At 54.6% G+C, this 27,953-nt stretch overlaps 2 protein-coding genes across 3 annotated transcripts in view; one reads left to right on the top strand and one right to left on the bottom strand.

Annotated features, from left to right (window-relative positions):
• The first annotated feature begins 630 nt into the window (after positions 1 to 630).
• Positions 631 to 25,621, top strand: NOC2L (NOC2 like nucleolar associated transcriptional repressor). Its single transcript, XM_066564237.1, has 19 exons — positions 631 to 650; positions 800 to 982; positions 1,355 to 1,523; positions 1,924 to 2,043; positions 2,772 to 2,889; positions 3,228 to 3,318; positions 3,552 to 3,630; positions 5,124 to 5,234; positions 6,152 to 6,265; positions 7,793 to 7,981; positions 10,471 to 10,610; positions 12,458 to 12,569; positions 14,756 to 14,869; positions 15,024 to 15,125; positions 18,366 to 18,509; positions 18,965 to 19,078; positions 21,956 to 22,091; positions 23,027 to 23,161; positions 23,996 to 25,621. Exons 1-19 carry the CDS (start codon positions 631 to 633, stop codon positions 24,130 to 24,132), a joined length of 2,328 nt encoding a protein of 775 aa, XP_066420334.1. The 3' UTR covers positions 24,133 to 25,621.
• Positions 24,921 to 27,953, bottom strand: part of SAMD11 (sterile alpha motif domain containing 11) — an 81,360-nt gene continuing 78,327 nt past the window's right edge. For both annotated transcript variants that reach the window (XM_066563877.1, XM_066563878.1), the window contains exon 14: positions 24,921 to 26,415. In XM_066563877.1, the coding sequence (XP_066419974.1) occupies positions 26,179 to 26,415 (237 nt within the window). In that variant the 3' untranslated portion in view covers positions 24,921 to 26,178. The remainder of the gene's footprint in view (positions 26,416 to 27,953) is intronic.

The raw sequence follows: 27,953 nt of genomic DNA, 5'->3' as shown, positions 1-27,953 counted from the left end.
ACCTGGCTACAGCCTCCTGTCAGCTTGGTGTGGAGGGTGAGAAGGTCCCATCTGAGCCTCCTTTCCTCCAGGCTCAGCTCCTTCATAGAACATGTGGTGCAGACCCTTCCCCAGCTCCATTCCCCTTCCTTGGACACACTGCAGTCCATCAATGCCCTTCCAGTGGACACCTCCAGCCCATCAATGCCCTTCCAGTGGACACACAGCACCCCAATACCCTTCCAGTGGACACACTGAACCCCGATACCCTTCCAGTGGGCACACTACAGCACCCCAATACCCTTCCAGTGGGCACACTACAGCACTCCCAATGTCCCTCCCGATCTGAGGGGCCCAGAACTGGTCGGAGCACTCGAGGCACGGGCTCTGCAGAGCGGGGAAGGGAGACAATCCCATCCTTTCCCTTCCCTTCCCTTCCTTCGCTGGCCCCGATCCTGCCCGGGAATGCCCAGGACAGAGGGATCGGCGTGGGGGCGGGCCAACTAAGAGGGGCGGAGCCAGTAATGTTATGGGGAGCGGCTAAGCATGAAAATAAGGTAAATTTACATATTTGTGGGCGTGGTCTTATCGCTCCGCCCCGGCCGCGCTACACGCCGGGACCGGAAGCGGCGGCCGCGTGGCGGAGGCAACATGGCGGCCCCCGGGAGGAGGTGAGCGCCGCACCGGAGGGGAGCCAGGAGCGTCCCGGAGGGGAGCCAGGAGGGTCCCGGACACGCCGGGATGAGCCTTCCCCTCACACGCTCCTTTCCCCCCTCACACGCTCCTTTCTCCCCCTCACACGCTCCTTTCTCCCCCACAGAAAACTGGAGGAGCTGAGCCTGGACGAGTTCTTCGCTGCCGGCTCGGACTCGGAGCATGACGGAGGCTGGGAGGAGGAGGAGGAGGAGGAGGAGGAGGAAGGCGGCCGGGCCCTTAACGGCGCTGCGAGGCGGAGGCGGCCGAGCGGGAAGGCGGCCCAGGGGCTGCAGGCGCGGCCGGGCAGGTGAGAGGAGCTCAGCCGGGAGAAAAGGAGATTTTTTTGCTTTCCACAAGTCTCTGACAGGAGGGGACAGCCCCAGGTGGGGCTCTGCTCCCAGGGAACGGCCTCAGTGTCCCCAGGGCAGGCTCAGAGGGGCATCAGGAGGAATTTCTCCATGGAAAGGGTGGCCAGGCATTGCTAGGGAGATGATGCAGTCTCTGGAGCAGTTCTGAGGAACTGAGAAACAGATTTGTGATAATTTTTCCCTGTGTTTCCATCTATCCCAGTGCAATCTGGTATCTTGCTATCAAGATTTCTTAATCCTTAACGAAATGTTTTTGTCACAGCCTCAGCAGAGCTCTGAGCAGTGAATGAACAATTCATTCTGTCCCACAGGAAGAAGGGAAAGGCATCAGAGCACAAAGATCAGCTCTCCAGGCTGAAGGACAGAGACCCCGAGTTTTACAAGTTTCTGCAGGAGAATGATCACAAGCTGCTGGATTTTGATGCCTCAGACAGCTCAGAGGAGGAAGAGGCTCTGCACAGACCCCCTGACACCCTGGAGGTACCTGATGGGATCAGAGACCTCAATTCCATGGGCAGTGGTTGTGTTCCAGTGCCTGCCCTGAATGATTTGGGATGGAAAGGGCCTTAAAACTCATCCAGCTCCAACTCCAGGCTGCTCCAAGCCCTGTCCAGCCTGGCCTTGGACACTTCCAGGGGTGGAGCAGCCCCAGCTTCCCTGTGGCAGCCTCACAGGGAGGATTTATTCCCAATATCCTGGGCTGTCACTCCATCAGGTGTTTATTCCCATCTGAACCGTTCCTGCTTTGCACAGAGTGCTGGGAGCAGCCCTCACAAATCAGCCCTGCCTGCCTCCCTCCTCACCAATGCTCAGTAAAAGAGCTGGGGCCAGCCAGGGCTTGTAGAAACCTTTCCTCAGTCCCTCCTGCTGGTCTCTCTAGGTAGCCAGTGATGAGGATGAAGATGATGAAGACGAAGAGCAAGAAAAAGTCAAAAAGAAGAAAGTTTCCCTCATCCACGTGAGCTTGAAGATGGTGGAGGAGTGGAAGAAAGCTGCCCAGGTGAGCAGGGATTTGGAGCACACAGCCCTGCCTGCAAAAGGGTCAGCTTGGGATTTGTTCATCTGGCACAAAATTTATTTATTTATTTGTTCATCAGGCACAAAAATCTATTAATTTATTTATTTGTTTGTTCATCTGGCACAAAATTTATTTATTTATTTGTTCATCAGGCACAAAATCTATTAATTTATTTACTTGTCCATCTGGCATAAAATTTATTTATTTATTTGTTTGTTTGTTCATCTGGCACAAAATTTGTTTATTTATTTATTTGTTCATCTGGTACAAAATTTATGTCCCAAGCCCCCAGAGCTCTTGTGCCTTCAGCTTGGCCTTGGGCTGTAAAATTCAACTACTGCCATCCTGTATGAGAGAGCAGCTGCAGAAATGTGGCTCAGAGGAGGCCAGAATGATCAAATTTGGGTTTTTTACCCTCTGGCAGCTCCAGGAGCTTTCTCAGTCCCATATTGAGCAGTGGTGGAATAGCTGAGGGGGATGAAGCTCAAACTGGAAGCTGCTTGCTGTTGATTAATTCCTTCTCAAGCCTCAGCAATTAAAAGCCAGTTTCAGGGGAGGTCACTGCGTTTGTTAACCCTGCCCTGATGCCTGAGGATGGAGCCCTTCTTGCCATCAAATTCCCAGGGAATTCCAGGCCCCCTGTCCCAGTCAGGAGCTCCAGGAGCTCCCTTGCTTCTCCTCCTCAACACCCCCTTTTCTTCTTTCCCCAGAGGAATCTCACCCCAAAACTCTTCCATGAGATCACCCAGGGCTACAAGGCAGCTGTGGCCACCACCAAAGGGGACAGTGGTGGTGACCCCAGCAAGTTCCAGGTGACTGACACTGCAGGTGAGGGAAGGGAAATCATCTGGGGGCAGGGGGGTGAGCCCTGGCAGGAGTTAATTCACCCTTTCCCTGCATTGAGGAGCTGGTCTTGCTCTGCTGCTCTGGGAGCTTTTCCTTCAAGGCTGGGGTTTGGTGCTGTTTCCTTGGGGAGGTGGCCCCTGTGCCTTCTGATCTTTGATAAAAAATGGAACATCAGGCAGACTGGGGGTTCTAGAAGGAAGTGCAGGAGCTCTGCCATGGAAATCACTGGCTCCAGTTCCTCAGGGACCTCTTTTCCCATGAGGAAAACCAGGAGTGCATGGAAAATCCCTTAAAATGCTTTCCTGGCTTGTTTCACGCAGTGTTCAACGCCCTGGTGTCCTTCTGTATCCGGGACCTGTTCCACCACCTGCACAAGCTGCTGCTCCCCAAAGCCCCCAAGAACAAGCTCAAGTAAGCCTGGGCGGTTTGGGATGTTCAGGAAGGCTGGGGGGATTTCCAGAGCTGCCTTTGGCCCTGGGAGAGGGGTGCCAGCTCTTCCCAAGCACTGAGTGCTCACAGGGCTCTTCTTTTCTTCCCCCCAAGGAAGAAGGAAGCAAGAAATTGATCCCACTGCTCATTTTGTTGCTGAAATCTGATTTATTTAGGGTTTTTTAAAGCTAAACCCAACTCTTGCCCCTTTCCAGAATGGTTCTCCCTTCCACCAGCCCCCTCTGGGGAAAGCTACGACTGGACATCAAAGTTTATCTTGGCTGTACCATACAAGTAAGAAACATCATCATTTTCTGTTTGTGGGTCACTCTGTGCCTTGCTGGGCTATTTTGGGGTGAGGCAGGTGGGGTTTGCCCCTCTGAGATTTGTGTTCATTGTTTCCCTGGCTTGTTTTGGAATGATTTGGTCCAATTAACAATTTGGAGCTTCAGAGGATGCTTGGGTCAGAATAGGTAAGGCAGTAAAGAAGGGTTGAATTAACATTCTGGCAGCTCTCTCTGTTTTAATTTGTCTGGCAGATTAATATTTAATAGGCTTTAAAGGAGTTTGCAGTCTGTGTTCCTGCATTCTGCATCATTAATTCAGTTTTTGGTGCTGTGATCTCTGCACTTGAGGCAAACACTGAGATGTTCTCTTGGTGACCTCACATGAGGAATCTCTGACTATGAGAATGTTCCATCCCACCCATGCAAAATTTCTGGTGTTTCAGAGATGATTTGTGGATTATTTCTGGAGGAAACTCCTGCCCCCACTTAATTTTTTTTTTTTTTGAGATTGCTTTGTTAGCATCCCCAAATTGGAATATTAAAACCAAACCAACACTGATTCTTCAGCAGCTGAGGGAAGGGATGCCAGCAGTGACAGCCCAGGAGCTGCTGTGCCTCAGCTGGGAGCTGGCACAATGACTTAGCAGAAAGAGCAATTGGATCAGGGGAGCTTTTTGCTTTCTTTTTTTTTTAGCAGCAGAGCATTGCAGACAAGGAAAAGCTGGGAATGCAGTCCCTGGGAGCAATCCCTGCTCCTGGGCTGCCTCCTGAGAGCCCTCAGCCCCAGCCTTCACCACTGTGGGTTTTCTGGCACTATTTCTGAACAAAATCTTCTCCTTTTGGTGTCCTTGGCCGAGTCTGCTCAGTCCAGAATCCTTGCAGAGTGAGGAGGAGGGTGAGGAGGCAAATGAAATGTGGACAAAATGCCTGTGCAGCTTCCAGCAGCTGGGACTGCATCAGGCAGAGGCTCTCAGAGTCACCTGGAGCTCACCTTGACTTCAGGTTGGAGCCTGGGCTTGTCTGCAGTGAGCTGAGCTGGACAAGCTGCACACACAGAGATTTGGTTCTTCACATTTTGTCCAAGCCTTTCCTTGAGGGAGGCTTGACCCAAATACCCAAAGAATTCCAGCTTCCCACCCAGAAATCGTGGAGAAAGCCAGTGTGCTGTCAGGCAGCTCAGGTGGTGTTTCCTTGTGCAGACTGAGGGGGAGTTGGGCTGTTTTGGGGTCCTGCACTGCAGATAAACTGAGACTGTGCAGTGTCCACAAGGGAGGTGCTGTGTGGTGAGCTCAGGGGCCATCACCATGCAGGGCCAGCGGCCTGAGCTCCCATTCCCAGGCTGAGGGACCTGCAGGGCAGCTCTTACCCTCTGCCCCTGCCCTGGTCCAGGTTTGTGTGAGCTCCTTCCTGCCCCAGCAGCGGTGGGAACCAGCAGAATGGGGAGGGAGGGAGGGTGACAGCCCTGCCTGCCAACTGGGGGTGCTTTTCTCTCCTCCACAGCTGCTGTCCTGCCTGACAGAGGCCTCAGTGGGTGCAGCAGTTCTGCAGCACGTGAACTCCACAGTTCCCTATTACCTGTCCTTCCCCAAGCAGTGCCGGGCCCTGCTCAAGGTAAGGGCACAGCTGGGGTGTGCCACTGGCATCTGAGGTGCTTTCCCCCCCCTTTCAGCTGAGCATTTGTGGTGTTTGGGCTGCATCCCCTGGCAGGCAGTCCCTTGTAGGGTTCCCTTGCTTTGCTGCTGTTCCTGGAGAGGATTCCTGCCTCTCTCCAGGTGCCACCAGGTGATGCCAGGCTGAGGTGAGTGTGGGGGTGGCTCTGTTTGTAGCTGCTGCTCCCCAGGGAGGTGTTTTGGGAAGCTGCTTCCTCCTCCCAGATGGAGGAATTGCTGCCAGGCCCTGGGAATGCCTGTGCTGCCTCTCCACCCGGGGAGCTGGGGGTGGAATATTTCTGTGGCAGCTCAGTCACAACTGCTGAGCGTGAGCAACAACACAGGAGGTGTGGGGAGACACCCAGGGCAGCATTGGCTGCAAACTGCAGCTCTGCAAGGAGCCAGGGAAGCCTTTGGTGGTGGGGGTGACTGCAGTCGTGCAGGGCTGGAGGCTGGCACACCTCACAGCTGCTGCAGGCGTTCCTGAGGGGGCTTTTCCAGCCCTGCAGGGAGCTGTGCTGGGCTCTTCACTGGTGCAGCTGGGCTGACTGGTTGTGGGGGGCACCAGGTGCTCCTGGGGCAGATGGAGTCACTCAGGAGAGTTCAAATGGGTATTTAACCACACCAATAAAAGTTGTGTACTTTTTAGAGGTGCTGGTTTTGGACAGGTTCCTTTATTGATCGTGGGAACATCAGCTGGGGCTGTTGTGTGGTGTCCCAGTGAGAGTGTGAGGACAGAAGGGCTGCCAGTGACTGACTGACAGCACACTGTGTCACCTCTGTGTCACCTCTGCTGGGAAGGAGGGAGGTGCAGGTCTGTGTGTGGCCAGCCAGGAGCTCTTTGTGCCTTCACTCACCTGTCTCTGTGGTCTGTCCCAGCAAACCATCACCCTGTGGAGCACAGGGGAGGAGACAGTCAGGGTCCTGGCCTTCCTGGTGCTGAACAAGATCTGCAGGTACAAGAAGGAGCTTTACCTCAGCCCCCTGCTCAAGGTAAGCCTGGCTTTGCTGAGCCCTGCACCTTTTCTTCCTCAGGTTGTGTGCAAATACCTCAGAGCTTTGAGCTGCAGCTGAGCAGGTGCTGGAGGTGATGCTGGCAGCCTCCAGAAAACCAAACAGGGCAGAAATTCTGTCAGGTCAGGGTGATTGCTGCTTCCCACTGCTGCCCTTCCTGCTGGGGGCACAGAGACTGAGCAGGGAGGTCTCTGAGGAATCTTCATCCCCAGGTCCCTGGGTGCTGACATCCTCCTGAGCTGCTCTCACCTTTCAGCTGGGTCCCCAGGTGTATTTTCCTGCCTGCCACAGTGGCACCTGGGCAGGAGAGCTGTGCCCAGCCATCCCCAGGTGTTCAGCCCCTCCTGCAGCCCTGTCCCCTTGCTGCCAAGCAGTGCTGGGCACGTGTCCCAGCCAAACACACTCCTGTCTCCCCTGGGGAAGGGACAGGCTGGGTTATTCCTTTCTGTCATCAGAGCAACGCTTCAGCCCTGCTTTGGTGTGAAATATAAGCAAAACCTTACAGAGGAAAGGCTTTGTAAAGCATAGTTTAGGCCTTAGTAAGAGAGTCTGAGTATTCTGATGGGAACTTACCTAGCTAAGCTAGCCTGACGAGTTCCCATAAGAATAAAATCCTATAACAGTGAAAATCTGCTTATTCTGCTGAGAAAGAATTCCCAGGCTGTAACTGTTAACAGCACCTGTAAAAACTGTCCTGAATCGTTAAAAGAAAAATGCAAACAATATCTAGAAAGAGATACAAGCATGTAACCACCTCTAGTGAAGTAACCAATCAAACAAGGTAACAACCAATTAGTTACCAACCAATTAGAATGAGGAACAATACTTAGAGAGAACTATAAATTCAGGCTATGCTTTATATTTATATCAAATATTATTTATACATATTATCTATATTAAATTATTTATATTTATTATTTATATTAAATATTATCTATACATATTATATTAAATTATTTATATTTATTATTTATATTAAATAATAATATCTATATTATTTATGTAATTATATATTAAATATGTGTAATTAATTTACTTCTTAGTTTATAATTAGTTCATTTCTTTCACTGCTTGAAGAAGAGTGTGCCTCATCAGTCTCTAAGCTGAGCTCACAGTGACAGTTTGGTCACACTGGGAGGGGCAGAGGAGTCCCAGAATGCTTTTTACTCTTACTTTACACGCTGCTTTCTCATCTGTCACTATAGGACACAAAAGAACACAAGCTTACCACTGTTCTCAAGGTGAAGGAAAAAAGGGACAGTTTATTTTCTGACTCTAACATTTATAGTTTTCTAAAAGTGACAGTAGATTAGAAAATGACAGTGGCACCTCTCTAATGCCACCAGTTGAACCAACAGTCTATCAACTCTCTCCTCCATAAAAGAATGAAAACCAATGAGTTATTTACAGAAAGTGTGTGAGAAAGTTCACTACATGAATGTCAACATCAGAAAACGTAGAAAATCTTAAAAACCCAAGGTGACACTCATCCTCTTCCCCTCCCAGCAAATGTACATTGCCTTTGTGAAGAACTCCAGGTTCACCTCTCCCAACGTGCTGCCCATGATCAACTTCATGCAGAGAACACTGACGGAGATGCTGGCCCTGGACAGCCCCAGCTCGTACCAGCACAGCTTCATCTACATCCGCCAGCTGGCCATCCACCTGCGCAGCGCCATCACCCTCAGGAGGAAGGTGGGCACCCTCCTCATCCTCCCGGGGCGCCCTGCAGCGGGGCTGGCCCCAGCCACGGGCATGAAGAGGGGATTTGTTACATGGCCTTGGCAGGACACACCTTGGGCAGGGCAGGAGCCTGAGGGGGGCTCTGCTAGTGCTGAGGAACAAATGGCACATGTCAATCATGTTAATAATAATCAATTAATAATGTACACCAGCCTCTGGTACAAAACAAGCAGGTAAAGCACCTCTGGTTAGGGATCTGAAAACCACAAAGCCCCGAGCTCCAGGCACACTGCAAAAGGCATCCCAAGGGGAACACAAAACTGCCACAACAGGGCTGCCTCCATGGCTTTTTCCTTGGGACCATCCCCAACCATCTCTAGGCTGATTTCCCTGCCTAGGGTTAGGATTATTAAAGCAGAAAGCCCTGAGCTCCAGGCACACTGCAAAAGGCATCCCAAGGGGAACACAAAACTGCCACAACAGGGCTGCCTCCATGGCTTTTTCCTTGGGACCATCCCCAACCATCTCTAGGCTGATTTCCCTGCCTAGGGTTAGGATTATTAAAGCAGAAAGCCCTGAGCTCCAGGCACACTGCAAAAGGCATCCCAAGGGGAACACAAGACTGCCACAACAGGGCTGCCTCCATGGCTTTTTCCTTGGGACCATCTCTAACCCTAAGATGATTTACCTGCCTATGGTTAGGGTTAGGATTTTTAAAGCAGAAAGCCCAGAGCTCCAGGCACACTGTAGCTGTGAAAGGCATCCCAAGGGAAACACAAAACTGCCACAACAGGGCTGCCTCCATGGCTTTTTCCTTGGGACCATCTCTAACCATCTCTAGGCTGATTTCCCTGCCTAGGGTTAGGATTATTAAAGCAGAAAGCCCTGAGCTCCAGGCACACTGCAGCTGCAAAAGGCATCCCAGGGGAACACAAAACTGCCACAACAGGGCTGCCTCCATGGCTTTTTCCTTGGAACAGCCTTCGCCCTAGGCTGGTTTTACTGCTCTGCCAAGGCCACCCTGGGGTGTTGCAGCTGCCTGGCAAATTCTGGGGCATTTAATGGACTTAGCAAAGCAGCTCAGAGCTTGGGGTTTCAGCCACCTCCAGTGTGACCTGGGAAATCTGAGTCAGATTGCTAATCCTGGATTTTGTCCTGTTTAGCAAAACAGACCCCACAGATTAATTGTTGAGCTGCCCCCAAACAGGGCAGGGTTGGTGCCCAGCTAAATCTCCTGGCCCGTCAGACATGGGGATAAATAAGCAGAGATAAATGAAGTCTGGGCTGCAGATCCCCTAATTGGATTGCACTGGCTCCTTGCACCCTTAGTTGTGGCCCAGACAAGGAGTAAATCCATTTGATTTCACAGCTGGGGGGGCTCGTGGCCCTTCAGATGGGAATGGCACCACCAAAATGTCCAAATGCAAGCACTAAGCCTGTCTGAATGGGCAGGGATGGTGCTGGAAGGTGATTACCAGAGCAGATTGCTCGTCTGCTCTGAGCAGGAGAAGCTGAGAAAATCTTCCTGGTGCATCTCAGTGACCTGGGGAGAGCTGGCACAGCCCTGCCAGGGCCAGCTGTGCCTTGGCTCAGGGCCCTGCTGCAAGGTTTGGCCCAGTGGCTGCAGTTGAACATTCTGTGCCTGTCTCAGGACTGTGCATCCTGCTGCAGGAGAGATGAGCTGGGCCTTGGAAATCTGGAAAAAGCCACGAGTGGGGGCTGAGGCACCTTGTGGGTGCAGTTGGGCAATACCTGCAGAGCTGCAGGACTGAGGGAGTGGTTTCCTTCAGGGACTCCTGCTCCAGCTGGGCTTTCATATTTTTATTATTATTCAGGATTCCCCAGAAGTTCTGTGCTTATCCTTTCCACAGCGCTCAGCTCAGGGTTCCCCAGAAGTTCTGAGCTGATCCTTTCTCCATGCTCAGCTCAGGGTTCCCCAGAAGTTCTGAGCTCATCCTTTCTCCATGCTCAGCTCAGGGTTCCCAGAAGTTCTGAGCTCATCCTTTCTCCATGCTCAGCTCAGGGTTCCCCAGAAGTTCTGAGCTGATCCTTTCCACAGTGTTCAGCTCAGGCTTCCCCAGAAGTTCTGAGCTGATCCTTTCCACAGTGCTCAGCTCAGGGTTCCCCAGAAGTTCTGAGCTGATCCTTTCTCCATGCTCAGCTCAGGGTTCCCCAGAAGTTCTGAGCTGATCCTTTCTCCAGTGCTCAGCTCAGGGCTCCCTGGCCACATCCCAGTGCCTGCTGTGAGCCTGGGCACTCTTTTCCTTCTCAAAGCAGCCCCACTTAGCACAGCAGCCTGGTTTTATTCCCTTTATTTCCTTGAGGCACTGGCTGGTACCAGTGAACTTGCTGCCCTGGCAATGGCAGCTCCAGTGTTGTTTTTCCTCCCTGGGCTTTGCAGTGTGCTGGATAAAATGAGCCTGGACAGAGAGCAGAGTGAGCACCTATCAAATGCCACATTTTCACATTTCTGCCTTTAATTTTCCCCCCCTTTCCTGCAGGAGAACTTCCAGTCAGTCTACAACTGGCAGTACATCCACTGCCTGTACTTCTGGTGTCGAGTTCTCAGCACCATCCACCCCAGTGAGGTCATGGAGCCCCTCATCTACCCCTTGACACAGGTCATCATTGGCTGTATCAAGTGAGTGGAATTCCTCATTCTTTTTGCTCTGCTTTGGTGTGTTATTTTACAGTTCTGTGATTTGGATTTAGCCATGAATGATCTCAAAGCTGCTTTTAATTGAAGTTTTTCAGCCCAAGATATGTGTGAGCAGCTGTTTGGGGGGTGACAGAGCTGTGGTGTGGGTTATTCTTTCCTCTTTGTATAAGAAAAGTCTCAGCCTGAATAACCTGGGCAGATTATCCTTGTAACTGCAAGGAAAATGATCCAGAAAATCCTCATCTGCAGCTCTGTAAATGCATTTAGAAGCTGCATTTTTGGTGCCTGTTTGTTGGGACTGGAAGAAGTGGGACACAGTTGTTATTTCCAGGATGTCTGTTGAGAATTCCCTCCTCACATCAGCTGAGATGGATGAAATGTTTGTGCTCTGAGGTGCCTGTTAACATCAGCATTGAGGGAATTTGGGGATCTCTGGTGATCTCCCAAATCCTGTTAGCTCTGCTAACCAGATTCTCAGCTTTAAACCCAGCTCTGGAGGAGCTCCCCACGGTGATGGAGATAAGCAGATTTAAACGATCAGATAAGAGGATGCAAACATCCCCCCTGGCACCCCCCTGCTCTGGGATGGATCCAGGCACCTTCCTCTCAGTCAGGGGCAGGGGGCAGGGAATGGGGTGAGGCTCAGCAGGGTTTTAGCAGCTTGCCAGGAGCTGCAGGTACTGCCTGGCGAGGCTCTGGAGGTTCGGGGACCCCCCTAGGTGGGCTTGGGGTGACCTCACTGTGGCCTTCCAGGAGCTGAAGGAGCTACGAGGAAGACGGAGAGAGGATTTCCAAAGGATGGAGGGACAGGACACAGGGAATGGCTTCAAACTGAGAGAGGGTGGCTTCAGATGAGACAGCAGGAAAAAATTCCTCCTCCTAAGGGTGGGGAGGCCCTGCAATGGATGTCCCAGAGCAGCTGTGGTGTCCCACCCCTGGCAGTGCCCAAGGCCAGGCTGGACAGGACTTGGAGCAGCCTGGGACAGTGCAAGGTGTCCCTGCCATGGCACTGGATGAGCTTTAAGTCCCTTCCAACCCAAACCATTCCCTGATTCTGTGATTCCAGCGTTGGAAAAACAGAGTCAGATCCCACCTGCATCCCCTTGGAGCCAGGCTGGGCTGTGGAGGAGGCAGAGTGGCAGCTCTGGGGGCTGTGGCTCCATGGGACAGCCACTGTGTTTATTTCATATTTTTATTGTTTTTATTTTAATTTTTTTTTATTTAACATATTTATTTCAAAATTTCTTTTTATTTACTATTTCTTTTTGTTTAATATTTTAAAATTTCTTTTTATTTAAAATTTTTTTTATTTAATATTTTTATTTGATTTTTTAATGTGTTTTTATTTCTTTTTATTTACTATTTTAAAATTTATTTTATTTAATGTTTTTATTATTTTATTTATTATTTTTATTTGATATTTTTATTTTAATTTGGTTTTATTTCTTTTTAATATTTTTATTCTTTTTATTTACTATTTTCTTTTTCTATTTAATATATTTATTTTTATTTCTTTTTATTTAATATTTTAAAACTTTTTATTTACTATTTTTATTATTTTATTTAATATTTTTATTTGATATTTTTATTTTAATTTCTTTTATTTCTTTTTATTTAACATTTTTATTCTTTTTATTTACTATTTTCTTTTTCTATTTAATATATTTATTTTTATTTCTTTTTATTTAATATTTTAAAACTTTTTATTTACTATTTTATCTTTCTATTTAATATATTTATTTTTATTTCTTTTTATTTAATATTTTAAAAATTATTTTAATTTAATATTTAATATTTTAATTTATTTTTTGTCTGTTTGTCCTGCCCAGGCTGGTGCCAACGCCTCGGTTCTACCCCCTGCGCATGCACTGCATCCGTGCCCTCACGCTGCTGTCCCAGAGCACCAGGACCTTCATCCCCGTGCTGCCCTTCATCCTGGAGGTGGGTTGGTCCCTGCCCCAACCCTCACCAGCAGCTCCTGGGGTCCCACTTTGCTCATTCCCTGAAATCCCTGGCAGGCAGCGCCAGAATTGCTGAGAAAACAGAAAATGGAATTCGGCGTTTGTTGTGTGGGAGCTGTGCCTGCCGCAGCCGGGTGCAGGACGCGCTGCCCGGGGCTGAGCTGGAGCAGGCACAGGGGAATTCAGAGCTGCAGGAACTCCCCAGCCCCATCTGCTGCTGTGCTCACCTCGTGCTGAGGGCAGAGAGGTTTGTGACTGCAGACAGCAGGAAATGGAAGAAAAAAACACTTCAAGAATTAAAAAAACTTCTTTAGGAAGATATGTGTGAGGGCTTGAGCTTGGCATGGGGCTGGCACTGAGGAGGAGGAGGAGGAAGGACACACTCTGCTGGCACAAGGGCCTGACTCAGCCAGCCTCACTCCTCATCAGGTTCTCTTGAAGCAAAGGCTTTTGTGGTTTGGGGTTGTTGGAAAGGTCCCTTGCAAACCACATCCTCAGCCCGTGGAATGTTTGTAATGCTCCTGCTCCCCGGCCTGGCTGGCTCTGCCATTCCCCTGCTTCCTTCCTCCTGCTCCTGCCTGGCTGAAACCCTGCCAGCCACGGTTTGGGGCAGAGGCATCTCCCCTCTGGGGCCATGCTGCTCAGGGGAGGATTCCTTTTGCTTTTCAGTGCTGTCAGAGACAAAACTCAGAGCCTTCCCCCCTCTTTGCATTCTGGCCCTGCCACCTTGTCCCCAGTGTGGGTGCAGGCCCAGCCAGGTGGTGCCATTCTGCACCCTGATGGAAAAGCTTGGGAAGTGAGGGCTCCTGGGCCCAGGCATGGCAGTGCTGGGGTGCTCAGCTGCTCTGCCCCTGGGAGCTGAGAGCATGGAACTGCTGCATCCCAGCTCCCTTCCCACTCCCCACGTGGCAACCGGGAGCTTGGGAGTGCCAGAAATCCCCAAACCCCTCTCCTTCCTGCCTGTCCCTCCCTCTGTCTGCCTGTGGTTTTGCTGGTGAGGTTTTGTGGCCCCCTGGTCCCTCATTATCCCCTCCCAGCCTGCCCCAGGCATTCCTGGACATGAGTGAGGCCGTGCCCAGCCTGGCTCCAGCCCTCAGCGTGGGAGCCACACTTCCTCCCTTCCCTGCCGCCTCCTGGGCCCCTGCCAGAGCCTCTGGCTGCCCTTCCCTGCCTGCCTGGAGGCCTGGGAGGGTGCCAGGGAGCCCCAGAGTCTGCCCTGGGGGATCAATAGCTCTGTTTGGGCCACAGAAATAGCTGTGCATAACGAGGTTTGTGGCATCGATCCCCCAGGCGAGGGCTCTTTGTTTGCACTCTTGTCCCTCCCTTCCAAAGAACCTGGATTGACAAATAAAATGTCAGAAATCAATAGCAGCCTCCTGCTCCTGTGGCCTGAGGGCACTGCTGTGATCTGAGCAGCCTCTCCCTCCTCTCCAGCCTCCCCTGGGCTGCATCCCCGCCACAGGGGCTGCTGATGGATGTGCTGCTGCTGCACACAGGGAAGAGAAATGATGTCCTGCCCTGGAGGGCAATCCCAAAGTGTTTGGGCACTGGAGAGAGGAGCTGGGGCTGCTGCAGGGCCTGGGTGAGCAGGAGGTGCTGCTCACCCCTCTCTGGGTGCCATCAGGTGCCATCAGTTGGTGGCTTTGTAATGTTTAAATGACATTGAAGCCTCCCTTGATGGCCACAGGGGACCTGCCTCAGACCCAGTGGTTGGATCAGGTGTCCCTGGGACAGTGATTGCCGTGACAATAGTGACAATAGTGAATAGTGAATTTGGTGTGAACATCACTTTGGAACTCCTCTCACCTCAGGGACGGCTCCAGACCCCACTCCAGCTCTGGGGTGCAGCCTCTGACCGTGAGAAAGCTGGGGCTGAGGAGCAAAGCTCAGCTTCCTGTGCCCTTGCTTGTGTTGGCTTCCTGTTCACAGCTCAGCACCTTGCACACCCAGGGCTCCACAGCCTCAGGGGGGCTTTGTTTGCTCCCTCCCTGTCCCTGCCTGGGCTGTTTGGGAGAGCTGTGATTTGGGGCAGTGATCAGAATTGGGGTTCCTGGGTTGTTTTCTTGGCTCTGCCACCACCTGCCTGCCCTTGGCTCAGTCGTGTGCTGGTTGCTTTGTGCTGTGATCACCTTGAAACTCTTTTTTTTTTTCTTTTTTCTCTTCCAGGTTTTCCAACAAGTGGATTTCAACAAGAAGCCGGGACGGATGAGTTCCAAGCCCATCAACTTTGCTGTGATCCTGAAGCTCTCCAATGCCAACCTGCAGGAAAAGGCCTTCAGGGTGAGTGGGAGCTGGGCTCCCTGTGACAGGGACTGTGCTCCATGTCCCTGTCCCCAGGGCTGCACAGCCTCTCCCAGGCTGGCTTTGGGTGCTGTAGGAGTTCTGTGGGGTTTGGGTCGTACCCAGTCCCTTGATTTGTGTTTCTCCTGCTCAGGATGGGCTCATTGACCAGCTCTATGACCTGTTGCTGGAGTATCTCCATGGCCAAGCCCACAGCATTGGCTTCCCAGAGCTGGTTCTGCCCACTGTCATCCAGGTAAGGGGGCAGGCACTTCTGGGGGTGCTGTGAATGTGCCCAGGGTGGGATGAAGTAATTTAAACTAACAGTGACCTCAGGAGGGCCCTCAGGATGAGGGGAGACCCATTTACCTCTGCTTAATTTGAATTTGAATTTGTGTTTTGGGGAGGGACAGAGGCACCACATCCAGTTAGGCTGGAGGGGAGGGGAAGGTGCTCTGGAGTTTGCATCTGCTGGGAGCCAAAGTGCAGCAGAGGCTGCAGAACTGCCCTGGGGTGGGGCTGGCAAGGTGAACTCAGCCGAGTTCTTGGGCATTCACAGCTGTGGGCTCTGGGAGCAGAACCTGTGCTTGAGCCCCAGCTTTTCCTTGTGCTCAGCCTCCCTGAGGTGCTGTCCACAAGATGGCAATCTTCCTTCCCAATCTTCCCTCCCAATCTTCCCTTCCCAATCTTCCCTTCCCAATCTTCCCTGCCAATCTTCCTTCCCAATCTTCCCTGCCAGTCTTCCCTTCCCAATCTTCCTTCCCAATCTTCCTTCCCAATCTTCCCTCCCAATCTTCCCTCCCAATCTTCCCTTCCCAGTCTTTCCTCCCAGTCTTTCCTTCCTTTGGGGTGTCCCTGGAGCCCTGGCTGTGCCCCACAGGCTCTTTGGGGTGTTCATAGAGCCCTGGCTGTGCCCCACAGGCTCTTTGGGGTGTTCATAGAGCCCTGGCTGTGCCCCACAGGCTCTTTGGGGTGTCCATGGAGCCCTGGCTGTGCCCCACAGGCTGTTTGGGTGTCCCTGGAGCCCTGGCTGTGCCCCACAGGCTCTTTGGGGTGTCCATGGAGCCCTGGCTGTGCCCCACAGGCTCTTTGGGTGTCCCTGGAGCCCTGGCTGTGCCCCACAGGCTCTTTGGGGTGTTCATAGTGCCCTGGCTGTGCCCCACAGGCTCTTTGGGGTGTCCCTGGAGCCCTGGCTGTGCCCCACAGGCTCTTTGGGGTGTCCATGGAGCCCTGGCTGTGCCCCACAGGCTCTTTGGGGTGTCCGTGGAGCCCTGGCTGTGCCCCACAGGCTCTTTGGGGTGTCCGTGGAGCCCTGGCTGTGCCCCACAGGCTGTTTGGGTGTCCCTGGAGCCCTGGCTGTGCCCCACAGGCTCTTTGGGGTGTCCATGGAGCCCTGGCTGTGCCCCACAGGCTCTTTGGGGTGTCCCTGGAGCCCTGGCTGTGCCCCACAGGCTCTTTGGGGTGTCCATGGAGCCCTGGCTGTGCCCCACAGGCTCTTTGGGGTGTCCATGGAGCCCTGGCTGTGCCCAACAGGCTCTTTGGGGTGTCCATGGAGCCCTGGCTGTGCCCCACAGGCTCTTTGGGTGTCCATGGAGCCCTGGCTGTGCCCAACAGGCTCTTTGGGAAGCCGAGCTCCGTGTCCCTGCCAGGGGCTGGCATCTGCCAGGCTCTTGGCTGCGTGCCCCGGGCTGGCACAGGGGCTGCCTTGGCTGCTGGGAGCTGGCAGCCCCTGTGTGAGCAGCCAGAGCAGCTCCTGAGCCTGTGGCTGTCCCTGTCCCCCATGCTGGCAGCTCCCTCTGGGAGCTGGGTTTGGCTGCAGCAAGAGCTGTGCAGGCCATGGCTGCGTTGCTGCATTCCTGCATGGCTGCATTGCTGCCAGGAGCTGTGCAGGCCATGGCTGCATTGCTGCATTGCTGCCAGGAGCTGTGCAGGCCATGGCTGCATTGCTGCATTGCTGCCAGGAGCTGTGCAGGCCATGGCTGCATGGCTGCATTGCTGCATTCCTGCCTGGCTGCTCTGCCCACAGCCCCGAGGTCTCTGCCAGGCTGGGGCTGCCCTTGGCTCCCAAAAGCTGCCTGGGGAGGGGATTTTCTCCTGGAGAGCTTCCAGCCCTGCCCTGCTTCCATCCATGTGTGCCCAGCCTCCCTCCCTCCCTCCCTGCTGGGCCGCTCCAGCTGGCAGGGGCTGTGTCCCTCCTCCTCCTCTTCCTCCTCCTCCTGCTCTGGGGGAAGCTGGGCTGAGCTTCCCAGCCTCAGCTTCCCAAATTCTCTGCCTGCAAGGCAGGAAGCCCTGGCAGATGAAAGGAGAGCCAGTGGGGATGGGAGGCATTTCAGAGCTGCTGCTGCTGCTGCCCCAGGGCTGACCTGTGGTGGGCTCTGCCTGCAGGGGCTGGGGGGAAGAGCCCCTTCCCTCCCCAGAGCCCTGGCAGGCAGCACAGAGCAGCAGTGGGAGCTTGGAGGGGCAAAGCTGGCGCTGAGGGAGGAGCTGGCAGGAGCCAGAAGGGCAGGAGGTGCTGCCCTTCCCTTCCCTTCCCTTCCCTTCCCTTCCCTTCCCTTCCCTTCCCTTCCCTTCCCTTCCCTTCCCTTCCCTTCCCTTCCCTTCCCTTCCCTTCCCTTCCCTTCCCTTCCCTTCCCTTCCCTTCCCTTCCCTTCCCTCCCCTGTCCCCAGGGAATGTCCCTGCTGTGAGCAGGGAGCTGGGCAGGGTTTGGCTGCCCTGCAGCATTTCCAGTAAGAGCAGCTGGGGTTTTGCTCTGTGCTGTTTCAGGCTGGCAGTGGGACAGGAGCAGCCCCAGTAATGACAGGGCTGGGGTGGGAGCCCTCCCTGCATTTCCACAGGCACACGTTGGTGTTCTGGGTGCTCTCACTCTGCTGGGATCCCATTGTTCCAATTGCCAGAGCAGGGAAAAGCACACACAGACCCTGATTCTCCCCTCTCTGTCCTTTACCCTCTTTTAGTCCCCTGGCTGTGTCCCTGCCTCTCCACCCAGGGCTGAGATCTCATCAGGTTTCATTCATTTCAGTGGCAGCCAGGGGTGGGACTGTGAGGGGAGCAGGGATGGAGCAGGGGCTGTGTTTGGAGCACCCAGCTCCAGCCTGCACTGCCCGAGCCCAGGATGCTGCAGGATCTCTGGTGACACTCATGCAAGGCAAGAAAAATGATAATGGAGGTGGCAGGGGATGGAATGGATCTGGGGCTGCAGCTGGGGGATCAAGTGAGATAAAGCCAGTGACAAATGCACCTCTCAGTGGAGATAAATATGCAGCACCTATGAAAAATAAATATTTTAGAAGGGGGGGCGAGGGCAGGACAGGCTTCAGCAGCAGAGGAATTGTTGTGCTGGTGGTTTCTTTGTGCTTTGGGGGAGGCAGGGAAGCTCTGGGTCTGAATTCCCATTTTTTTGAGCTGGTGCTGTGATGGCAGCTGGGATGTGCTGGAGGGAGAGGGACCAGGCTCCCTCCCAGGGCTTTTGCTCTTCCCCTCCCTTTCCTCTTGCAGCTGAAATCCTTCCTGAAGGAGTGCAAGGTGGCCAACTACTGCAGGCCCATGAGGCAGCTGCTGGAGAAGCTGCAGGAGAACTCAGCCCACATCTGCAGCAGGAGGCAGAGAGTGACCTTTGGTGTGGCCAGCACGGCTGCTGTGGTGAGCATGGGGACAGATGTGGGGACACGGGGACAGACATGGGGACAGCCTGGGGACACGGGGACAGACATGGGGACATGGGGATGGCCTGGGGACAATGGGCCACAGGGACAGCCTGGGGACATGGGGACAGACATGGGGCAGACATGGGGACATGGGGACAGCCTGGGGACACAGCACAGACACTTTTCCACTTCAGCTTTGGCTCCCTCTGTGTCCCTGCGGTGCCCAGGCTCTGCCTGGCCTGGGGACAGTTCCCAGTGCCACACTCCTGACCCAGCAGCTGTTCAATAACTGAGGCAGAATTCACAGATCCACTGGGTCCTGCTGGCCCCCACATGGCCCAGGAGCTGGGAACAGGGGTTTGGGAAAGGGTCCTCACCTTGTGCCTTGGCTGCCTGTGCTGGTGGGAAAGCGCCTGGAAACCCTTGGAATGTGTGTCCCTTTCTCCACAGGAGCAGTGGGAGAAGCAGCTGCAGGAGGAGGGGACACCCCTGAGCAGGTATTACAGGCAGTGGAAGAAGCTGAGGGAGAAGGAGATCCAGCTGGAGATCAGTGGCAAGGAAAGGGTGAGCAGCAAAGCCTGGGTGTGAGCCCTGGGGACAGCAGAGCCACGGCCTGGGGACAGCCAGGGGCTGCTGGGGCTGAGGGACAGCAGAGGGGACAGGCAGGGACAGGGGACAGGGACAGCCAGGGAATGGGGACAGGGACAGCCTGTAATGGGGAATGGGGACAGCAGGGAATGGGGACAGGGACAGCCAGGGGCTGCTGGGGCTGAGGGACAGCAGAGGGGACAGCCAGGGACAGGGGACAGGAACAGCCAGAGCATGGGGACAGGGAACAGCCAGAGCATGGGGACAGGGACAGCCCAGAGTGGGGCCAAGCTCCTGCCCCACACTGGCCCTGCTGCTGTGGTGGGACATTGCCCTGCTGCTGGAGCAGCTCTCTGCAGATTTGGGGTTTTTCTCTGTACAGAGAGAGGCAGATTTGGGGTTTGGTATATTCAGAGAGGCAGATTTGGGGTTTGCTGTCCTGCAGGCTGCCCTGCAGCTCTGCTGGTGAATGGGGCTGTTGTGTGGGGCTGTTGTGTGGCTCGGTGGGGACTGGTGGCTTTAATGATGCAGCTTTGTGAGCCCCAGCAGGAGAGGGAACACCATGAGGCCCATTAGGGCTGGGAAAATCCATGTCCCATTAGCAGCCATTGGGGGAAAAAGGCAATAACAGGGGAAGAAAGAAAGCCAGCCTGGCTGGGAGCTGCAGCTTGCCTCAGACAACAGCTCTGACCCTTCCTGCCCATTCCATTTGCTTTTCCCAATGGTTTTTAATGGCATGGGGACTAATCAGCTTGGTGAGACCCTGCAGATAGGAGCCCTCTGGCTGGGGATTAACAGGCTGGCCCCCAAATTAGCAAATTAGTGCTTGTGTGTGATGGGCACAGGGGCTGTGGCTGTGCCAGTGCAAATCTCAGTCCTTGGGGGCCACTCCACAGCACGTTGGGGTTTATTTCATTTTGAGGGGTCTCAGAGGGGGGAGGTGGCACAGCTCAGCCAGCACCAGGTCCTGCTTGATGTGCTCAGCTTGTGCTGGTGTCACCCAGAGCTGCCTTTGGAAATGGGGATTTTTCCCTGTGGGAATGTGGGAGCCCAGCTACCAAACCCCTGCTGCCAGGACAGGAGCCTCCCTTGTGCCCTGGGAATGCTGGAAATGATGGGAATGATGGGAATGATGGGAATGCTGGAAAATGCTTTAACCCCAGGTGGGGCTGGAGCATACCCGGGCTGGGGCTGCCCCATCCCTGCGAGTGCCCAGGGCCAGGCTGGCAGGGGCTCTGGGCAGTGGGAGGGGTCCCTGGCAGGGGCTCTGGGCAGTGGGAGGGGTCCCTGGCAGGGGCTCTGGGCAGTGGGAGGGGTCCCTGGAAGGGGCTCTGGGCAGTGGGAGGGGTCCCTGGCAGGGGCTCTGGGCAGTGGGAGGGGTCCCTGGAAGGGGCTCTGGGCAGAGGGAGGGGTCCCTGGAAGGGGCTCTGGGCAGTGGGAGGGGTCCCTGGCAGGGGCTCTGGGCAGAGGGAGGGGTCCCTGGAAGGGGCTCTGGGCAGTGGGAGGGGTCCCTGGCAGGGGCTCTGGGCAGTGGGAGGGGTCCCTGGCAGGGGCTCTGGGCAGTGGGAGGGGTCCCTGGCAGGGCTCTGGGCAGTGGGAGGGGTCCCTGCCCATGGGATCCTTTCCCACCCAAACCATTCTGGGACCCTCTGCCCAGCCCGGGGTGGGTGCCAGCCATGGGGGCAGCAGCTTGGCAGTGCCCCTGTCCATTTTGCTTCCCAAATCTCTTCCCTGGCAGCTCTGGGCTGGGTTTTAAAGCCAGCCCTGAGCTGCTCCCCAGCACAGACAGGGAGGAGCAGAGGCCTCTCCCCCTGAGGCAGGAAGAGCAGTGGGAAGATGATGATGATGATGATGATTTAAAATGAGGCCCCTGCAATGGTGGAGGGTGATTTGTTCCCTTCCCTGCCCATCCCTGCTGGGCAGTGCTCAGCTCCAGGATCAATATGGCCCAGCTGGGGACCATAACCCTGGAACAGGCTGGGGGAAATTGCTGGAATTGGCTGCAGGAGCAAACCCACATCTCCATCTCCTGCTCCCCAGTCCCATCCTGCCCGTGTGTCCCTGCCTTCCCACTCAGGCTGTTCCTGGCTGCTGGGAGGGGGCTGTGCTCAGGCTGGAGGGGCTTTTGGGGTGCTCTGAGGGGTGGCAGGGCAGCAGACGAGTGCTGGGCGTTTCCAAGCAGGGCCTGATGTGTGCTGAGCCCGAGTGCTCCCAGGCAGGGCAGGGGCAGCTGAGCTCAGAGAGCGCTTGGGATTTCATTTGCATTCTGATTATCTCTGCCCTGCTGGCCTGAGCCCTGGCGAGTAAATCCTCCCCCTAATCCCCCTCGGGAGAGGTGTGAAGAGCACTGAGGTGGTGTCAATTGAGGGCACTTTAATGGCATCGATATTGGCTGCCTGCTCCGGGGGCTCTTGGCCCATTGATCTCCATCAGGGCAGGGGCTGCCTGCAGCCCTTGAGCATCCTCAGCACCTGAAACGCTGAAATCTGCCCCAAAACCAGGGAGTGGCTCAGGATCTGCTGCTCCAGAGGTGCCCAGCCCAGCTGCAGAGCTCCCCCGTGGATATCCTCATCCTCATCCTCATCCTCATCCTCATCCTCATCCCTGCTGGGCTGCCAGCCCTGCATGTTCCATGAGCAAAAGCAGTTTATTAGGGCAGGATCAATGCAGCAGCAGAGCTCTGCGTGCCTCCCTCACCCCTGGGAGCCCTCACAAATCTGTGGCTGGCAGCAGACAGCCCCAGCTGCTCTGGGCAGGCTGGGCAGAGCCAAGTTCCTGCCTTTAAACACAGCCTTTGGCATTCAGAAGCACAAATGAGGGCTGCTCTTACTCTGGGGTTTGTTTTCTTTCCAGCTTGAAGACTTGAACTTCCCAGAAATCAAACGCAGGAGGCCAGATGAGAGGAAGGAGGAGGATAAGAAGGAATTCAAGGATCTCTTTGAGCTGGACAGTGACTCTGAGGAGGAGAATGGTGGATTCTCTGTGAAAGGTACAGGGCTGGGGCTGGGCTTGCCTTCTCCTTGTCCACAGTCCCCTTTTCCCTGTCCACAATTCCTTTTTCCCTGTCCACAGCTCCTTTTTCCTTGTCCACAGTCCCATTTTCCTTGTCCACATTCCCTGAGCAGGTTCTGTGCATGGCAGGGCCTCCCACCAGCACGGGGACCTTTGGTCCTGTCCTTGCTGCACTTGTGATTTATTGATTTTATTTTATTATTCATTTGATCCTGACTGATGCCCCCAGGAAGCCCAGAAATCCCGGAGAGCAGGGCCTGATGTCACCTGGGCTGTGACCACGAGAGGGCCACAGTAAATTGTGCAGCCTGCCTGGGAAGTTGAGCACAGAGCTTGGGATAAATCTGGGAGTTCCTCTGGGGTTTGGGATGTTTGGGATGTCCTGGGTGGGTGAGGCAGGAAGGGAGGGGAATCTGCAGCCCCCTGTTGGTGCTGTGGATCCAGGGGAGATGCTGCTGCTGGGCAGGAATTCCAGCAGGATCACACCCCCAGAGTCCCCCCAGGGCACAGGAAAGGTCCTGGATGCTGGGAATCCCAGCAGATCAGGGTGGGCTTCCCCTGGAATGGGAAATGTTTGTCAGGCAGCAAAGGATCCCAGGCTGGGGTCTCTGCAAGGGCTTGAAAAAGGGAGAAAATCCAGTCTGGGAATCTCTGAGCAGGAAAGAAGCAGCAGCTGGGGAGGCTCCTGCTCTCCTGTGTTTTCCAGCTGGATTTCTGGCAGAAAGGGAAAGCTGGGAATTAGGAATGGCTCAGGAAGAGGTGCTGGGCCCCTGCAGCAAAGGGAAGTGGCTTTGGGGGGATATCAGTGAGAAATGAGGAGAAATCTCCCCTGGAGTGAGTCTGGCACTGCTGAGCTCCCTCCCCTCACGTGTGCTGTGCTCATGTTCCACTCACACCCTGACACCCCTGCAGGGAAGGGCAGAGCCTCAGATGACAGCTCAGAAGCCAGCAGCAAGGAGTTTGGGGAGGAGGATGATGATGAAGAAGGAAATTATGAAGTGGAGGAGGACGAGGAGGAAGAACTGGAAGAGGACAGCGAGTCAGAGGGTGAGTGGGCAATTCCTGACAGCACCAGGGCAGTGGTGGAGCACTGGGGCTCCTGTTCCTGCCCCAGGGGGACACTTTGGGCTCCTTTTCCTGAGGCACTTTGGGGTCCTGTTCCTGGGGCACTTTGGGCCCCTGTTCCTGGGGCACTTTGGGCCCCTGTTCCAGCCCCAATGGGGGCACTTTGGGCCCCTGTTCCAGCCCCAATGGGGGCACTTTGGGCCCCTGTTCCAGCCCCAATGGGGGCACTTTGGGCTCCTGTTCCTGCCCCAGGGGGACACTTTGGGCTCCTGTTCCAGCCCCAATGGGGGCACTTTGGGCCCCTGTTCCAGCCCCAATGGGGGCACTCTGGGCCCCTGTTCCAGTCCCAATGGGGGCACTTTGGGCTCCTGTTCCTGCCCCAGGGGGACACTTTGGGCTCCTGTTCCAGCCCCAATGGGGGCACTTTGGGCCCCTGTTCCAGCCCCAATGGGGGCACTCTGGGCCCCTGTTCCAGTCCCAATGGGGGCACTTTGGGCTCCTGTTCCTGCCCCAGGGGGACACTTTGGGCTCCTTTTCCTGAGGCACTTTGGGCCCCTGTTCCTGGGGCACTTTGGGCTCCTGTTCCTGTCCCAGGGGGGCACTTTGGGCTCCTGTTCCTGTCCCAGGGGGGCACTTTGGGCCCCTGTTCCTGTACTGGGGGACACTTTGGGCTCCTGTGCCCCCTCTGGCGTTGCTGCTGTGCCCAGCCCTGCAGGGCTGTCCGGGATGCATTAATGAGTGCCTGCCCTGGCAGTGATCAGTGCCTGCTCAGTACCTGGCAGGCAGGATTGCTGACCCTGTCCCTCTCCCCAGCAGAGGAAGGCAGGGAAGGAGCCCAGGATGCCCAGCAGAGCAGGAGCTGCCCCCGGGGCCTGTCCCGCTCGGACCTGCAGCAGCTGGCACAGGGAGGGGACGACCTCGTGCAGGACCTGGAGTTTTCTGATGAGGACTGAGCACCCCAGCCCTGCCCATGAGCCCTGCAGCACCTGGAGCTGCTGTCAGAGCCAGGAGCACAGCTGGGACAGGCCCCAGATCCACAACTTGGACTTTGCAACTCAACTTGGACTTCTCCAGCTTTTTCTACCAGTTCTGCTTTAGGTACCAATAAAACCCGAGGCCAAGTCAAGGCCAGTACAAACTGCTCAGCAGAGGGAATAAAAACCCATTAAAATCTGCTAATTTCAATAGCACAGGGTTCACTTCCAGCTCCTGCTGAGTGGGCTGAGCAAGGGCAGGGCGAGGGTTTTGTCCAAGGCTCCCCCTCTCTGCCCCAGCAGCCGCCCCAGATTCAGCTCTGGGGCCATCACCAAACCCTCCCTGGTGCCCAGAGTGCCTTAAGGACTGCAGAGACTCTGCCAGAGCTTTGCAGCTTCCCTGGAAGCCTTGATCAGCTCAAGCTGCCCCAAGTGTGCTGCAGAAGGAAACTTTAAATTAATGTTTGGGTTAGGGACGTGCAGCCATGAAGGAATACGGAAAGGCAAAATTGATAATGTAGGAAACACTGCCCAGGTGAGAACTGCACCACCTAAACTATAAAGAAAAAATGTTCACTTTGGAAAAGATTTTAACTTACCTGTTCTTCCCAAAGAGGAGGGAATTCCCTTTTTGTCCTGGCTCTAACTTGGCTGCCTTCTGCCAGCTGGGAACCAAGCCTGGGTGGGATTCCAGGCAGGAATGTGGCAGCTCTGCGGCACCTGGCCCAGGTGGGCACCCAGGAAAGGAAGGACAGAGACTGCTTGGGTAAAGCCAGGTACCATCTGTAAATTAAGGGTTTTTCTTTTTTATTTAAATTGATTGCTGGAAAGCATTTTTATTGTGATGTGATGGATAATGAATTTTTTTTCCTTTTTTTACAATATAAAGAAGCTAAAGTACCACCAAAGCTATTCTGTAAGAAAAACGGCAGCACGTGCAACGTTTAAACAAAAAACAAACCCAAAAATAAAAAGGGGATGGGGGGGGGGAGGAGAGAGAGACAGAAAAGTACCACATGTGATTGTTGCTCACAACTGTACAAGTCACAGGAGGTCACCCCCAGGAGTTCCCAGCTCATTCACAGTAGTAAAAACTCTGCCCATTGCTTCAGCCTGGCCCCCTCCCCTGCAGCCAGGGCTGGGGGGCCCAGGGCTCTGTCTGGTGGTGCTCAGCAGCCAGATGTGCACTCACTCATCCACCTCTGGAGCAAGCAGCCAGATGTGCACTCACTCATCCACCTCTGGAGCAAGGCTGCAAACAAACCCCCCTGAGCTGCAGGAGGAGCCTGGGGCAGCCTCCTCCCCCAGAGCAGCTGCTGCTCTTGGAACCACACATCCCACGGCGCAATAAATGCAGCCCTGCAGGGCTGGGCACGGGCACAGCCCCTCTGGGGCACTGCCAGGCCCCCGTGCCAGGGCAGGCTGGCTCTGTACCATCCGCACAAAGTAAACATGGACGGGAACTTGCCTTGTGTCTTTTTTTTTTTTTGTCCTTTTTTTTTTTTGTCTTTTTATCCTTTTTGTCTGTCTTTGGTATTGTTTTCAAAGTTGCTAGAGATGCATAGAACACCTGAATGAGGAAGTGAGCCCAGTTTGCAGGGAGGAGGAGGAGAGCTTGGCTGGGGTGCCTGGGATGGGATTTTTGCTCGAGGTACCGGCGGGAGCAGCAGAGCCCCTTCCCCTCCCTGTGGAGGCACAGCCCGCAGGTCCTGAAGGCAGAGAGCAGCCTGGCCATGCTTCCTGTGCAGGGCTCTCCAGCTCCACTGAGCACTGGGAGGGAACAGGAATGCTGCCTCCATCCTCCAGCATCCTTCTCTTCACTTGGCGTCGTCCCACGCCAACATCTTTGGATCATTTTCCTTCCTTCCCTTTCAATTTTTTTTTATTTTTTTTTTGACAGTTCAGAAATCTCTGTGGTTCTTCTTTTATTTTCCCCAAACAAATTAAAAAAAGCAAACGCATCCAAAATAAAAAAAAAAAAAAAACCAACCCAAAACGAGAACCTTCCTGTGGCGCGGGGCCCCGTTAGGACGGGGGTTTGGTGGTGTCGCCGAGCAGGGCGGGGTTCCCGTTCTCCTGCTTCGGGGAGCCCCGGCTGGGCGGGACGGCGCTGCCGAAGGGCGAGGCCACGCTGCCGGTGGAGGCCGGGCGGAGCTCGCCCGGGGCCGCCTCTCGCTCCGGGGGCCGCAGCCCCGGCGGCTGCAGCGGCAGCGCCAGCGGGAACCCGGCCATGTACAGCACCCGGCCCAGCCGCTTGGCCACCTGCGGGAAAAACGGGGAAAACACAGCTGAGGGACGGCCGAGGGATGGCCGAGGGCAGCACGGGGGAATGGGGGCCAGGGATAGCCCAGGGGTTGTGCAGAACGCCAGCTCTGGGCTCCGTCCCCAGGGCTGCTGCCAGAGACGTTCTCCCATCCCTGGATGTGTTCAAAGCCAGCCTGGACAGGGCTTGGAGCGCCCTGGGACAGTGGAAAGTGTCCCTGCCCATGGCAGGGGTGGCACTGGATGGGACTGGTGTTCTATGAACATCACTGGAATGGAGCAATCCCATTCCCAGAGCACCTGAAAAGCAGGGCAGGGAAGGTTTCCTCCTCTCCTTTCCTCAAGGATTTTGTCCTGCAGTCCTGCCCCCTTCCCCATGGGCACTTCAACAGGGCCCTGCTCTTCAAAGGGCCAAGGCAGGGAGGGAAAATAAAACTGCTGAACCTCTCCCTCTGCAGCAGCTCCTGCCTCCCTCCCAGCACCTCCACAGCTGCTTCCCATTTGAGCTTAAACAAAACCAGGGGCTGCTGCTGGACCCAGACAAGTGGGACATTATTCAGGGAGCAGCATCAGGGCTCTGCTCCCCCCCAGCCCTGCCTGGTTACACAACTTTAAACACTATTGATCAAATTGAAGGCATTTTTCAAGCTCGTATCTCACATTCCCCCCGCCCCAAGCCCCATCTCTGAGCTGTTCAGGGCTCTCTTGTTTTTTAAGGAACATAAGAGTTTTATTTCCTCCTGAATTGACCCACGGGGAACAATTGCCCACAGACCCTTTTTACGAGCCCCCTCATAAACAGGGAGGGCTGCAGGGAAAGCAGTAAAGCCTCTCATTGTTCCAAGGCAGCAGGAGCAGCGTGGGCCTGGGGAGCTGTGCCAGGGCTGGACACAGCTCCCAGGGGACACAGCACGGGCAGGAGGGATCTTCCCAGCACTCAGAGGGAAAGGACCCAGCTGAGATGCTCTGGGTTGGAGTCCCACTGAGGGGAGGAGCAATGGAACTGCTGTGGCTGGAACCAGCCCACTCAGAGCTTCCCACTGCTGCATCCCTGGCATTGCCTCACTGCACCCCTGGCATTGCCTCACTGCACCCCTGGTATTGCCTCACTGCATCCCTTTTAATCCCTCACTGCATCCCTTTTAATCCCTCACTGCATCCCTTTTAATCCCTCACTGCACCCCTGTAATTCCCTCACTGCATCCCTGTTAATCCCTCACTGCACCCCTGTAATTCCCTCACTGCATCCCTGTTAATCCCTCACTGCATCCCTGTTAATCCCTCACTGCACCCCTGTAATTCCCTCACTGCATCCCTGGTATTCCCTGCCACCACTCATCCTGGACTATTTATTTCTGCCCCTGGGCAAGGAATTCTGTTAGTGGTTTCTCCCTGAAACAGCTGTGACAGCTTTCAGGTGAGGCCATGGAACATTTTCAAGGACAAGTAAAGCGTTCTTGAAACAGAATTGCAACTGAATTATTGCTTAATAAATGATATTCCATAAAGCACGTTTGTGGACAGCCCAGGGACAGCTT

Source organism: Molothrus aeneus, chromosome 21, assembly GCF_037042795.1.
Source record: "Molothrus aeneus isolate 106 chromosome 21, BPBGC_Maene_1.0, whole genome shotgun sequence".
In the NCBI taxonomy this organism is placed as follows: Eukaryota; Metazoa; Chordata; class Aves; order Passeriformes; family Icteridae; genus Molothrus; species Molothrus aeneus.
The sequence above is the reverse complement of the archived record's forward strand: the minus strand, read 5'-3'. Positions and strand labels throughout refer to the sequence as shown.